The sequence below is a fragment of the Peromyscus leucopus genome, chromosome 16_21, assembly GCF_004664715.2.
Source record: "Peromyscus leucopus breed LL Stock chromosome 16_21, UCI_PerLeu_2.1, whole genome shotgun sequence".
Classification (NCBI taxonomy): Eukaryota; Metazoa; Chordata; class Mammalia; order Rodentia; family Cricetidae; genus Peromyscus; species Peromyscus leucopus.
In genome coordinates this window covers 5,313,869-5,326,623 of record NC_051084.1, presented here as the reverse complement: position 1 = coordinate 5,326,623, position 12,755 = coordinate 5,313,869, and the positions used below count along the sequence as shown (strand labels likewise).

The window sequence follows — 12,755 nt, the reverse complement described above, 5'->3', positions numbered from 1 at the left end:
GGGAAGTGTGTGATTGACAGCGCCACAGTGAGAGCAGGCCTCCAGAAGGTACGCTCGTGTGCTGTACAGTCTCCTGGTACCTCTCTGCAGGCCCTCGGACTATATGTCAGATTTATCTTGTCAACATGCATTTAAATTCCCTGGAAGAGCCTGCCAGGGTTTCCTTTTCCCAACACGGTGACTCTTAAAGCCTAATACACGTGTACAGACAAGTTCCAGGGGTGTCACCCCCCCCATGAGGGTGCCCCTCCCTTCCCAGGAGCACGTTGTCCTCAGCACATCTTTGCTCGTCTAGTACAGAGTATGTTGAATGTTGTGTATGGAGTCTGCCGTTTAAAGAAAGTCTTTAAAATGTTTGCATCCTGGCTGGGCAGGTGGCGCACGCCTTTAGTCCAACACTCCGGAGGCAGAAGCAGGCTTCTCTGGTTTGAGGCAAGCCAGGACTACATAGTGAGACCCTGTCTCAAAATAAATAAATGTTTATGTATCAATACAGAAAATTCATTTTATTTACATTTTTTTAAAAAAAGGAAAAGGCTTTAAAAGAACAGAAGTGTAGACATCTTCATTCACTTCTGTAGAGAACACGAGAACTGGTCAGCGAGTTGGCTGCTCATGGCCTGGCCTCTGTGCTGCATCTCTGCCGTTTGCCCAGATCGCTTCAGCTCTGAGCTAAGATGTGACTTTAAGTGAAAATGTTTCTTGGTAAATTTGTTCAGAAATTGGGTGCTTTTTTAATTCATGGTTTTTGGGGACAGTAAATGTTTGGGTTTGGGATTGTTTGCCAAGCAGGGCAGAAAATCATCTTTTACGTTGCTTAATCAGACATACTCAGCAAGATAGGCATTCTTAATGACATTTCAAATCTCTTCAAGGACAGTGTGGTCACCCACTCCGTGCCTAACAACAGAGGCTGGGTTCAGTAAATCAGAAACAGACTTGTTTTTCTGTAATACGATAAAAAGGGCCCATGAGCAAAATGGAAAAAAGGGCTATAGGATTTAGGGATATGGATTATAGCCCTAGAATTCAGAGGTTCTGGACAGAGGATAATTTGGTCCTGTAAGGACTGGGAAGGTGGGACCCACGTCTGGTGGGAAGAGGCCACTAAACACCTGCTGTGCATGGGAAAGTCCCCAACTATCCAGCCCCTAGTATCCGTAATTCTTAGGCCAAGAAGCCCTGTTGTGTGTCAGTATTTGTAAAATTAGCCAGGCGTGTGGCACACACCTGCGCTCCCAGCACTTGGGAGATGCCAGCAGGAAGATGAGTAATTGAGCTACACAGAGAGGCCAAGGCCGCCTGGATTGTAGATTGAGACTCAAAGTCATCGGTCTGCATATTTCCGGCCAGGCATCGTGATACACGCCAGCACTCAGGAGACAGAGGCAGGAGGGTTGGCTCATGTTTAAAAGCAGTCTGCTCTACATAGTAAGTTCCAGGACAGCCAGACCTGCAGAGTGACAGACACCCTGTCCCCAAAACTATAAGAAAACCTGGCCTCTTGTTTAATCCTATGAAATTTTGGGGGTCTTAACCACGGCTTCTGCAGTGCGCTTGGGTTGCGGTGTAGCTCAGAGTGAGAGCATTCACCTAGCAAGTGCTCAGGTTCCACCCCCAGCATCACAGAAACCAACAAGAGTTAAAGCAATGGGTTACCGAGGGAGGTTCTAACTCCTCTCATTTTGCACATGGGGAGGACTTGAAAGCCAAGTAGGCTCAGCAGCCTCTATTAGTTGCAACAGAAATAGAATTTAGAGCTAGACGCTGGGTCTCCCGACTTCGAGGCCATAGCTTTGTCCTTGGTGCTGAGCCACACTGCCTTGGGCTCAGGTTAGACCACTGAGGAAGTGTCATTGGCCCAGAGTTTGTGGTTGGGGTATTAGAGCCTTGCTTTCTATGCCGCACGCCCAGGGTTTGCTTGTATGAACCGTGTGCTGTTTCATGTTTCACATGTTTTACCACCGAGTAACTAACAACCCTAATTTCCTTTTCAGGACTGTAGATGTCATGTGACTCCCTTTCTTCCCCAGGTGTTCAGCTCCCGACAGGCACTGAATGGCCATGCCCGCATCCATGGCGGCACCAACCAGGTGACCAAGACCCGAGGTGCTGTCCCCTCTGGGAAGCAGAAGCCAGGTGGCACCCAGAGTGGGTACTGCTCGGTAAAGAGTTCACCGTCTCACAGCACCACCAGTGGAGAGACAGACCCCACCACTATCTTCCCCTGCAAGGAGTGTGGCAAGTAGGTACACGGGAACCAGGGACCGAACCCAGGGTCACAGTGAATGACTGTCCTGAGGGGGCTGTTTCTCCAACTAGGGGGGAAAAATACAGACTCTCAGGGCTCCCCCTTGATACCAGCCATGAGGTCTACAGGTAGACCTTCTCACTACCTCTGTTCATGCCTCTGCCCGCAGCAGACATCACTAATCAATTACCACATTCTCTAACATCACATTAAGGCAAGGTGTCCTGTCCTTTGTATCATAATGATGCAAGCTGGCACAGTGAGTTGATTAGAGTCCATTCACGTCCCTTCACATATAACTTAAAACAACAGCTAAGGGAGGAAGCTAACAGTAGGTGGGGATGTTAACAGCTCCATCACATACTTCATGTGTGTGACCTTGCTTAATCCTCACAGGGAAAAACTCCATCCAATCCAAGCTGTTTTCATGCTTGTTTTATAAATGAAGATTTAAAGTCAGGTAAAATGACTTGTCTCAAGTCACACTGCCAGGAAAGCAGAGCTATGTCCAGATGCAGTGCCTGGCTTCCCCATGCTGCTCCAGCCTTCGACTTTGTTTTGCCTAGCTACTTTACCAAGAGCCAAACTAGTGGTAAAATACATGGTTCCTTCCCAGTTTCCTTCCCAGTGAGTCTGAGAAACCTCAAGGCTACAGCATCATCATAGCTTAGAGGCCATTAGGGGCCTCGCTATGTTTCTCTTTATAATCTCAAGAGTCTCAAACACAAGCAATGGAGAGATACCTACCAGTGCCTCCGAAACTGTCAGGAAGATGTTCCTAGTACCTAAGTGAGGCCAGTGGGGACCTCTGTGTCCATGGCCTCATAGACTGTGTCGGGTGGGCTGGAGAGCTGGCTTAGCAGTTGGGGGCACTGGCTGCTCTTCCGGAGGACCTGGGTCTGCTCCTGGATGGTAACTAACAACCATCTGTAGCTCCAGTTCCAAATCTGATGCCCTCCTCTAGCATCCATGGGTGCTGCACACATGCAGTGCACAGAATTACATGCAGCCAAACGCCCATTCTCATAAAATAACAATAAAATAAAAAGGATAATTGTGATATTTAAAGGCCGGGTGGTAGTGGCACATGCCTTTAATCCCTGCACTTGGGAGGCAGAGACAGGAGAATCTCTGTGAGTTTGAGGCCAGCCTGGTCTACAAAGCGAGATCCAGGGCAGGCATCAAAACTTCACAGAGAAACTCTGTCTTGAAAAACAAACAAACAAACAAACAAACAAACAAAAGTGGGTATAAAGCATGTGAGCCTTGCAATTAGAATGGGTCCCATCTCAGGAAGTCTCACTGTGTGTACAGATGTGCGTACATTTGGACAGGGGTGCTTGCCACTCAAAAGCATGCAGTGAGCATTTTTCTCTTGTCTTGCCTTTATGTTACTTGAGATCTTTTCTTTCTGTTTGACTTTCTTTGGTATTAGTGTGTGTGTGCCCGTTGTACATGTCAGGACATGTGGGAGGCCAGGGGACAGTTCTGTGTAGTCCGTTCTCTCTTGCCATCTTTATGTGGGTCCTGAGGCTCGAACTCAAGGTGGTAGGGCTTTCTCAGCAAACACTTGTACCAGCTGAGCCTCTCACCTGCCTCTTTTCCTATCAAAAGTTGGAGTAAGACCTTATGAAAACTCGAAATGCTTGCTGGGGTTCTCCAGTCAGGACTAACAGTGAGCAAGTTCCCAGACAGCCTCCTGCTGCTGCTCATGTTCCCTTCCAGCATGTCCAGATAGAAGTCCTCAACCTGGTGGACGGTTGGCTGATTAGCTTGGGAGAGTCACATCATCGTATTTATGCTACTCTTTCTCCGTAAACACAGGCTCATATCTGGACTAACTGCCTGAAAATGGCTAGACAGCAAATCATACAGAATGTACAGGCCATGCTGTCTCAACACCTCGTCCCCACCATATCCCAAAAGCAGTAGGGAAAATCAGCAGACAGGCACAGCGGTGTGCCAGTGGCTAGAATAGAAAGGCTGGACCCTTGATCTAAACAATCTGGCATCCTTTTATCCAGGGTTGTGGGCACCATTGACATTTTGCAAGATTCCTTGCCTGGAGGAAAAGGGCAGGCCTTTAAAATAAGACATTTAACAGCATCTTTGGCCTTTTTGTGGTGCTAGACAGACACCTTTCAACTCAGATACAGCAATCAAATATGTCTCCAGACACTGCCAGATGTTTCCTGGGAGGGCACAGCCTCTCCTGGCTGAGACCCACTTCCATTCTAAAGAAAACAGTATGAAGTGATGATAATTCTGATGGCCCAGAGGGGTCTGCAGCAAACAGGAGTGGTAGATGGCAGCCCATCCCAAGAAAGCCTGAAGAAAGGCCATTGGAATCGGCGCACAGGGTGGCTGGTTCAATGAGGTTGCAGTGGAAGGGTCACGAGCCTCACTGGAAAGAGTGGAATGAAGAAGGGGTCCATCCGGTGTGTGTGAACATGTCCTTCCTTAGTGGACTTTGACTGGAAGAAGAGGCCCAGGAGCCACGGGTAGGAGATGGCCTGTTATTTGTGGTAGGACCATCAGAACTCATCAGCAGGATTTGGCGTTCTCCAGTGTAGAGGGTGCTGTTAGTTAGTGATGGGAACAGGAGGTAGCCATAGGAGAAGCAAGAGCGCCTGCTGGACTGAGACTAGCCGGACAGGACAGCCCAGAGGTCTCCATCAGCACAGGGAGGAGGAGACAGGACTCAGCATCAGTGATTTCCTGTCCCCATTCTTCTTCCTAATAATGCCCAGAGAGATGACTGAGCACAGCAGGAGGAAGCCACCCCAAACCAGACCTGCAGCCTGCAGCCCCCCAGGCCCTGCAGGAAAGAACTCAGCTCTCCCCAGAGTCTCACAAGCTGCTCTCTGCCTCCTTTTCAGGGTCTTCTTCAAGATCAAAAGCCGGAACGCACACATGAAAACTCACCGGCAGCAGGAAGAGCAGCAGAGGCAGAAGGCTCAGAAGGCGGCTTTTGCGGCTGAAATGGCAGCCACCATCGAGAGGACTACTGGGCCGGTGGGGGCACCTGAGCTGCTGCCCCTGGACCAGCTGAGTCTGATGAAGCCGGTCAAGGACGTGGACATCCTGGACGACGATGTGGTCCAGCAGTTAGGGGCCATGGACGAGGCCGAGGTGGTGGGCACGGATCTTCTCCTGGATGACCAAGATTCGGTTTTGCTTCAGGGTGATACAGAACTCTAAGCCCCTGTTCATCACCTAGAGACACAGAAGCCACGGCCTCCACCTTCATCAGTCAGGAAAACCTGGACTTCCTGCTCCTTTGCAAACCCTTTTAAACTACCTGTTTAAAAAGCGGTCCTTTTCTTCAGGTTAAGGGAGGGGAAAAATCCAGTTCTTTTCTCTTTTACCTTCTTTTAAATTGTTTTTGTTGGGGGTTGGGGGGAATAAAAAATTGGCATAACTATCTTTAAGAGGTGTCTCATCTGGGCTGTGTTCTCACGAGGCCGTTTCCCGTGGGGATGAACCTCACGTGCGTGTTGCTTTGCTCTCAGATGTCAGCCACCCTGGTTGCCTTTTATCTCCAAACTTGCTGTGTGTGTGTGTGTGTGTGTGTGTGTGTGTGTGTGTGTGTGTGTGTGTGCGCGCGCATGTGAGCGTGTCTGTGCATGTGTGTGTGTGTGTTTGGGTGTGCGTGTGTGCGTGTGCGCGCGCATGTATGTATGTGTGTGTGTGTGTGTGTGTGTGTGTGTGTGTGTGTGTGTGTGTGTATAGGAAGCAGGTTACCCCATTCATGCTGGGACTTTAGGCCATGTTTTCCCATCAAGAATTATTTTTATTTTGCTCTGACCTGCTAGAAAGCATTCTTTTGGGTCAGAAGAACCTATTTCTTTCTTTTCTTTTCTTTTTTTTTTTCAACATGGTTCCTGGCCAGTGGAGTTCTGAACTTACTTTGCGCCACTTGAACATACTGTGAAACCTTTTCACTCCGATTTGCTCTCAATTGTGTGTGCTGGACTGAGGTTTGCCAAGATGTCGGCTGCAGAGAGGTGGTTTCCTAACACAGAGAAGTGGCAGATGTAATGGAAACGGCTTAGAAAGCCAACAAAAATGGGCTCTGATTCAAGTTCGCTACGATGCTTGCATTCAAATCCTGAATGTATTCGTTACAAGTCACTTACCAAAGCGATTGTGGACTTCTCTAAGCTACATGACTCTGCTCTGCCCCTGACAGCAGGGGGCGCCATTTGTACTTGAAGGCAATAAACCTGTAATCCTTCAGAAATGTCCTTGCCCAGGCTTTTGGGCTCAGCTGGGCTGACCCCCTCCCACTGTTAATGCACAGAGTGGAACCTGCCCTGGTACAGAGGCGCTCCTGTGAGCCCCCTTTCTGTGTTCATGGCCTCCAGGCCAGATGTCTTCAGGCCGTAACCCTCCTTGAGTAGACGAGCTCCCCAGTTCTGTGTGTGGCTGTCACGCTGGGCCACTGTGCTGGCCCATGATCAGCTTGGCATTAGAGACGGGGGAGGGGCTGGACATCCTTCACATGGGAATCTACAAAACCATTTGGCACATACTCGGGGCCAGGGCACCGTGGCCCACCACAGCCCCCGCTCAGGCAGTGGCTTCCGAGTCTCAGGAAAGCCACAAACAGAAGACTGTTTTCAGATTCTTTCCCTTTCCATCATTGTTTTTAGAACTATCTTGAGGTCCTTTCTAGGTGAAGGTAGGGGGTGTGTTTTCTTTGCTATTGTTTCAAAGGGTTATTGTAGCCTGTGTATGATCTCAGAAGTGTTGAGTTAAAACCTGCCTGGGCATCGTACACAAGCTTCCTTTCAGAACCATCCAGCTGCCACTCGGCGGCAGACTGCAAGGCCCCATCTGCCTTTACATCTGGAAAAGCGTAGCCACATGAAAGAGCAAATACCCAGACAGCTTTAGGAAGTCCATGCACTCCTTCTGCTTGGGGATTTGCCCAATTTGAATCCTTAGAAATAAACTGACCTGCCACCGCCAATATCCAATGCATAATGTAATTTTGATTTTTCCATGCAGTATAGCATAAGGAATATTTTGACTTGAAATAACCAAAGAACTCCTCCTTAATGAGACAGTTCACATACCTGAGTTAGTGTTTCCCGGCTATCAACTTAGAGAATTGACTTCTATTAAAATATTGCACTTTTTTTTTTTCTGGAAATGATTCTACCTGCATGTGCGTGATGTGTTTTACCTGCACCCCACCTCACCCAGCCCCAAAGAACTTTTCTTCCTAATGGTTAATGTCTTCACATGGCTCCTGGTTGACGCAATGGTTTTTCAGTAATGAACTTAGACTCCCTTTGAGAAAGCTTGTACATAAAAAGTTAACAGATATATTTTATGGAAAAACCCATCTTATTTTCAAATATATTTAACTGCTGTTATATTTTATTAGAGGAAGGTTGTAAATATTTTCTAGGAGTTCTATTGTAAAGAAAAGTATTTTTGAAAAAAATTAATGTAATAAAAAGGAAACCGTTTTTAACTAGTGGCTGTGACTGCTTCCTGCCCAGCTTCTGCCCTGTCCCGTCCTCAGCCAGTGACTTGCATGCCTTCACAGCAGGATGTAATTCAGGTTTTCACTGTTCGAAGTTGACATCGTAGTTTCCAATGTGCTTAACTGGATGTTCCTGGAATGCCGCTCCCTCGGTTCACAGCAGACGCTGTGTGTAATCTACTATGGTCTTTCTTTTGTAATGTGTGTATTTTTAATAAGGATTTTATGTAACATTTTGGCAAAAACAAAAAATGAAGAGGACAGTATTTTCTATGAATTTTATAATAACATTTTGCTAAAAATGTTTCTTCCTAGGTCAGTTTTTGTTAAGGTGAACCAAAAGTCTTATTTTCCAGGGGTTTAAAAAAAATAAAGTTTGAAGCTGGAAAGCAAAGTACTATTTAAACATCATATGTAACAAATGAATAAAGATGTTTTATAGACCTGTCCTTAAAAGGTGCATTCCTTAAATTAAAATAACAATGATGGTGATCTGAAGTGTCCTATGCTAGCCCTGTCCTGGACGGTAAGCGCTGCCCTGTCTGGAGCATCCTACCCTGTCCCCTGTCCTGGAGGGTAAGCGCTGCCCTGTCTGGAGCATCCTACACTGTCCCCTGTCCTGGATGGGAGCTTGTGCTCTTTCTGTTTTGGTTTCTTTTCTTAAATGATCACAGTGCATTTGCAGAAGAGGAACAGGAGGCTATTGAGAAAGTTCCAGAAACCTGACCATTCCCACAGATGGCCATTCACCTGGTAGACGTAAAACCAAGTACACAGTAGTCACATTTGTTTGTGAAAACCTGACTCAGTGTTTGAGCTGCCCTGAAATAAACTCACCTTTTGGAGTCTCACTCGCTCGCTCATTCCTTCTTTTGGCCACACACAGCTGGACACGGGGTCAGTGCTTGCTCTGCTGGCTCGTCTGTGGACGACTTCTGTGGACAGTGGGTGGGTTTAGTCTGCTGGTCAGATACTATTCTCATTAAGGGCTCCTGCCTGGGAAAACAAGGACTGACCTTGGCTCCTCCGGTAATAGATGAGCGAGCCACTTGAAGACGTGCCAACCTCTGAACTGAAGTATTCAATCTTAGCCCTTGGAAAGCAGAGGCAGGCAGATCCCTGAGAGTTTGAGGCCAGCCTGGTCTACATAGTGAGTTCCACGTCAGCCAGGGCCACACAGTGAGACTGTCTACCCACCTACCCCCACCCCACCCCACCCCTCACTCCCCACTCCCCACCCCCACCCCCCACCACACACACAAAGCAAGCAAGAAAGGAAATCTTAACTGTAAGTCCTCAAAAACAGCTGTGTCCACCGTGGTTGATTTGCAAAATTTTATACGCATTTACTTTTTAGTAGTCAGCAGCAAACTTGAGAAAAAAATTTGAAAATCTGTGTTTTATACAGTTTTCCCTAAGTGAAGTTTTCTCATTCAACATCTTGATCTTCTAAGCCCCCTCTTTTAACTTGAATTTTAATCGTTCTTTTAGATGATCCTATATAAAATAAAACAGCTGATCTAGATGCAGAACACATACAGCGAGGATTACAGCTGAGGGGGCTTCTAGAGGCCAAGATTCCAGTTCCACCACCGCACTCACTCGGTCTCCTCGTGAGTCGCTCTGTCCTGGACACTGTGGAATGCAGGAATGCTAAGATGGCCGGGTGCTGATTCCTTCACTCAGAACTGAATACTGAACAAGGCATATGGGGGGCTGGTCCACTTAGCCACTGGACGAGCAAAGTGCAGACGTTATCCAGGAACTGCCTCACACACACCTCCGGGGTCAGTTATAGCCAGCACTCCGCAGGCACCCGGTAAAGCTTCTCTGTTCTCCCAGGTACACTCTGTCTAAGAAAGAGCGCCCATTCTTTTTAGAATGAAAGTCAAATTTGAATTCAGCAAGGTTCATCTTCCCCAGGCACAGCCAGTCAGCTGAGATGTATGTTCTAAGAAACTGGATGGGTTTTTAAATCAAAATATAATTAGGAAGACATTTTAAGGAATTGAGCAATACAGCCATAAGAGAAACAGACATGATCTATGGATCACAGATATCTCTACATAAAAGAACTATAAAATAATATTTGGGGAAAATAAAATTAATAATTCTAAACAACAAAAGCTCTAGAGAGGTGGATTGCTCACCTTATGCAAGAGAGGCAGAGTTGAGTACGGATGTGCTTGCCTATGATCCTAGTGCCTGGAAGGTGGAAGTACTAAGGTCAGGAGTTCAAGACCAGCATCGGCTACAGAACAAGTTCTAGGCCAGCCTGGGCTACACAAGACTCTCTCTCAAAAAGAGATGGTGGCATGGCTCAGCAGACAAGGGGCCTAATGACCTGAGTCGGATCCCTGGATCCCAGAGTGGGAAGAGAGAACCAACTTCTGAGAGTTATACTCTGACCTCCAGGACATGACACTCAGGAGGCACACACACACAGAGTGTACACATACATGCATGCATGCATGCATAAAGGGAGAGAATGAATCTTTTGAAGGGGGCTCTCTTCAAAAACAGAGCAATTGAAACAGTCAAAATAGGATGGAACCCAGATTTGCTTACTCCTGCTTTCTGGGCCAAAAGCAAGGTGCCCTTGCAGGAACTCTCTAGAACTGCTCCTCTCAGCGGGGTGAGATGTTTCAAAGTTCCGGCTGTAGGAAAGGGAACTGTAGTATCTGCCCAGCTTCAGAACGCTACTGGTGCCCACACAGCATGCTCCCAGGGTCCTGTCTATACCCGGAGTTTCCAGACTCACCTGCTGCCTGTGGCCTAAAGAAACCAATGAGACAAGAATTGAATCTTTAAAACTACACTTCATCCAGAGAGCTGCCAAGCAGACTGTGGACTAACAGCCTAAAAACTGACCTGAAGTCTCATCTCTTACCAGCAGATCATATGGGGGAGCAAAGGTATGTTGTCGGTTGTTTTTCCTCTTTGGGCTCTTTACTCTTTTGGGGGCTTATTATTCCTTATAAATGCCCAGTCTTAGCTTGGCTTATTTCTAGCCAGCTTTTCTTACATTATCCCATCTGCCTTTTGCCTCTGGGCTTTTTCCTTTCCTTCTGTAATCTTTTACTCTGTGGCTGGCCCCTTCTTTTCTCGCTCTTTGATCTCTCTTCTTCCTCCCTCTTTTTCTCCTTCTGTTTATTCTCTCTCCTGCCAGCCCATTCTTGCTATTGGCCGTTCAGCTCTTTATTAGACCATCAGGTGTTTTAGACAGGCAAAGCTCCACAGAGTTAAACAAATGCAACATAAAAGAATGCAACACATCTTTGCATCATTAAACAAAAGCTCCACAGAATAAACAAATGTGACACATCTTAAAATAATATTCCATAACAAAAGCAGTCTGTAGTGGATGGCTGTTCTATGACCCTGAAGCCCTGCCCCTAGAGATACAGCAGGTAACTAACTGCTCTACCTGCCTATGACCTTGAAGTACATGCCCCTGGGGCATGGCCTCGAGGAGACCCTTAAGATCTGAGATGCACATAGGCCTCTCTCTTCCCTCCCACATGGAACTTAGATGCAGGGACAGTCTCAGGTGCAGAAGAACGGCGCGGGACCTTGCCTCACATTTTCCAGGACTCTGCGACAATTCCTCTGTTCTGTCTTGTGAGTTTTCCTTTCTTAATAAATCTCTTAGCCCTTTAAGCAGACTCCGTGAATTTCTCGCTAGAGCTGTCTGTCATTTAGCGGTCAGTCTCTCCCCTCTGGGCAGTGATTGGCCAGGTCTCTGAGATTTGAGGTGTCTGTGCCTCTCATTGTCACCCCCGTGCACTCCTCCCTCACTCCATGGATCTTTGGCCCCAAACTCTGCCTGAAACCCTGAATGTAGAGGCCACCAAGATGACTCAACAGGTAAAGGTTCTTTCTGCCAAGCCTGGAGACCTGAGTTCAATTCCCCAGGACCCAGAGAACCACTTCCCAAAAGTTCTCAGTCCTCTGGCTTACACACACACACACACACACACACACACACACACACACACACATACACACACACACATACACACACAATTAATAAATAAAATATGTTGGGGGGGGGAACCATGAATCTAGTTAGTGTCTGTCAGTATCAAACCTCCTCCAGGGACATGGGGCTGGGAGGAAGAGTTAACCAGAAGCACACCGTGTGTGTGTGTGTGTGTGTGTGTGTGTGTGTGTGTGTGTGTGTGCCAACTCCTTTTTGCAGCATGCAATACAAGTGTGTGTTTTGCACAGGATATGAAAGTGACTGACCCTGCCGTGCCAGCTCTGCTGCTGGCAACACCTGGCCTTTTCCTTTATAGTGGGTGCTGGACACGCTAAAGTCATCTGAGGGGAGGGAACCTCGATTAAGAAAACTTCTCCCTAAGATTCAGCGGTAGACAAGCCTATAGGGCGTTTTCTTAATTAGTGATTGATGGGGGGGGGGCCCAGGACATTGTGGGTGAGGCTACCCTTGGGCTGGTGGTCCTGGGTTCTATAAGAAAGCAGACTGAGCAGGCCATGAGGAGCAGGCCAGGAAGCAGCACCTCTCCATGGTTGTACTGCTGCATCAGCTCCTGCCTCCAGGTTCCCCGCCTGCTTGAGTTCCTAGCCTGACTTCCTTTGATGATGAACTGTCATATGGAAGTGTAAGCCAAATAAATCTTTTGATCCCCCACATTGCTTTGGTCATGGTGTTTTGCGAAAGCAATAGAAACCCTGACTTAGACATGGTGACTCCCACCTTGTCCCGGCTAATTGCACAAGGTTCACACTTGCCCCTGAGGCATTACACTGAAATACAGTTTATGACTTACGACGTGACCTAGATGAGGAGAAGGAGGGGATCTCAGTAAATCCCCACATTTGAGCACAGACGTGGAGAAATCTGAGGAACCAAAGGCAGCTGCGATGGCCACATGTAGAGTCCTGAGCGAGCTGAATCTCAGCTGAGAGAGCCCATCAAGAGAAAGGCCAAGGCCTCTGAGGAGTGGAGGGCATCCAGTCCTAAGGCTGCATAAAGCACATCTC

General features: G+C 47.5%; 1 protein-coding gene across 9 annotated transcripts in view; it reads left to right on the top strand.

Annotated features, from left to right (window-relative positions):
• Trerf1 (transcriptional regulating factor 1) overlaps positions 1-5,682 on the top strand; it is a 229,999-nt gene extending 224,317 nt beyond the window's left edge. For 8 of the 9 annotated variants that reach the window (XM_037199860.1, XM_037199861.1, XM_037199864.1 and 5 more), the window contains 2 exons: positions 2,034-2,245; positions 5,131-5,682. In XM_037199860.1, the coding sequence (XP_037055755.1) occupies positions 2,034-2,245; positions 5,131-5,452 (534 nt within the window). In that variant the 3' untranslated portion in view covers positions 5,453-5,682. Of the gene's footprint in view, positions 1-1,997; positions 2,246-5,130 lie in introns of all 9 variants that reach the window. The other variant, XM_037199865.1, reaches the window with a different exon arrangement.
• Positions 5,683-12,755: the final 7,073 nt, after the last annotated feature.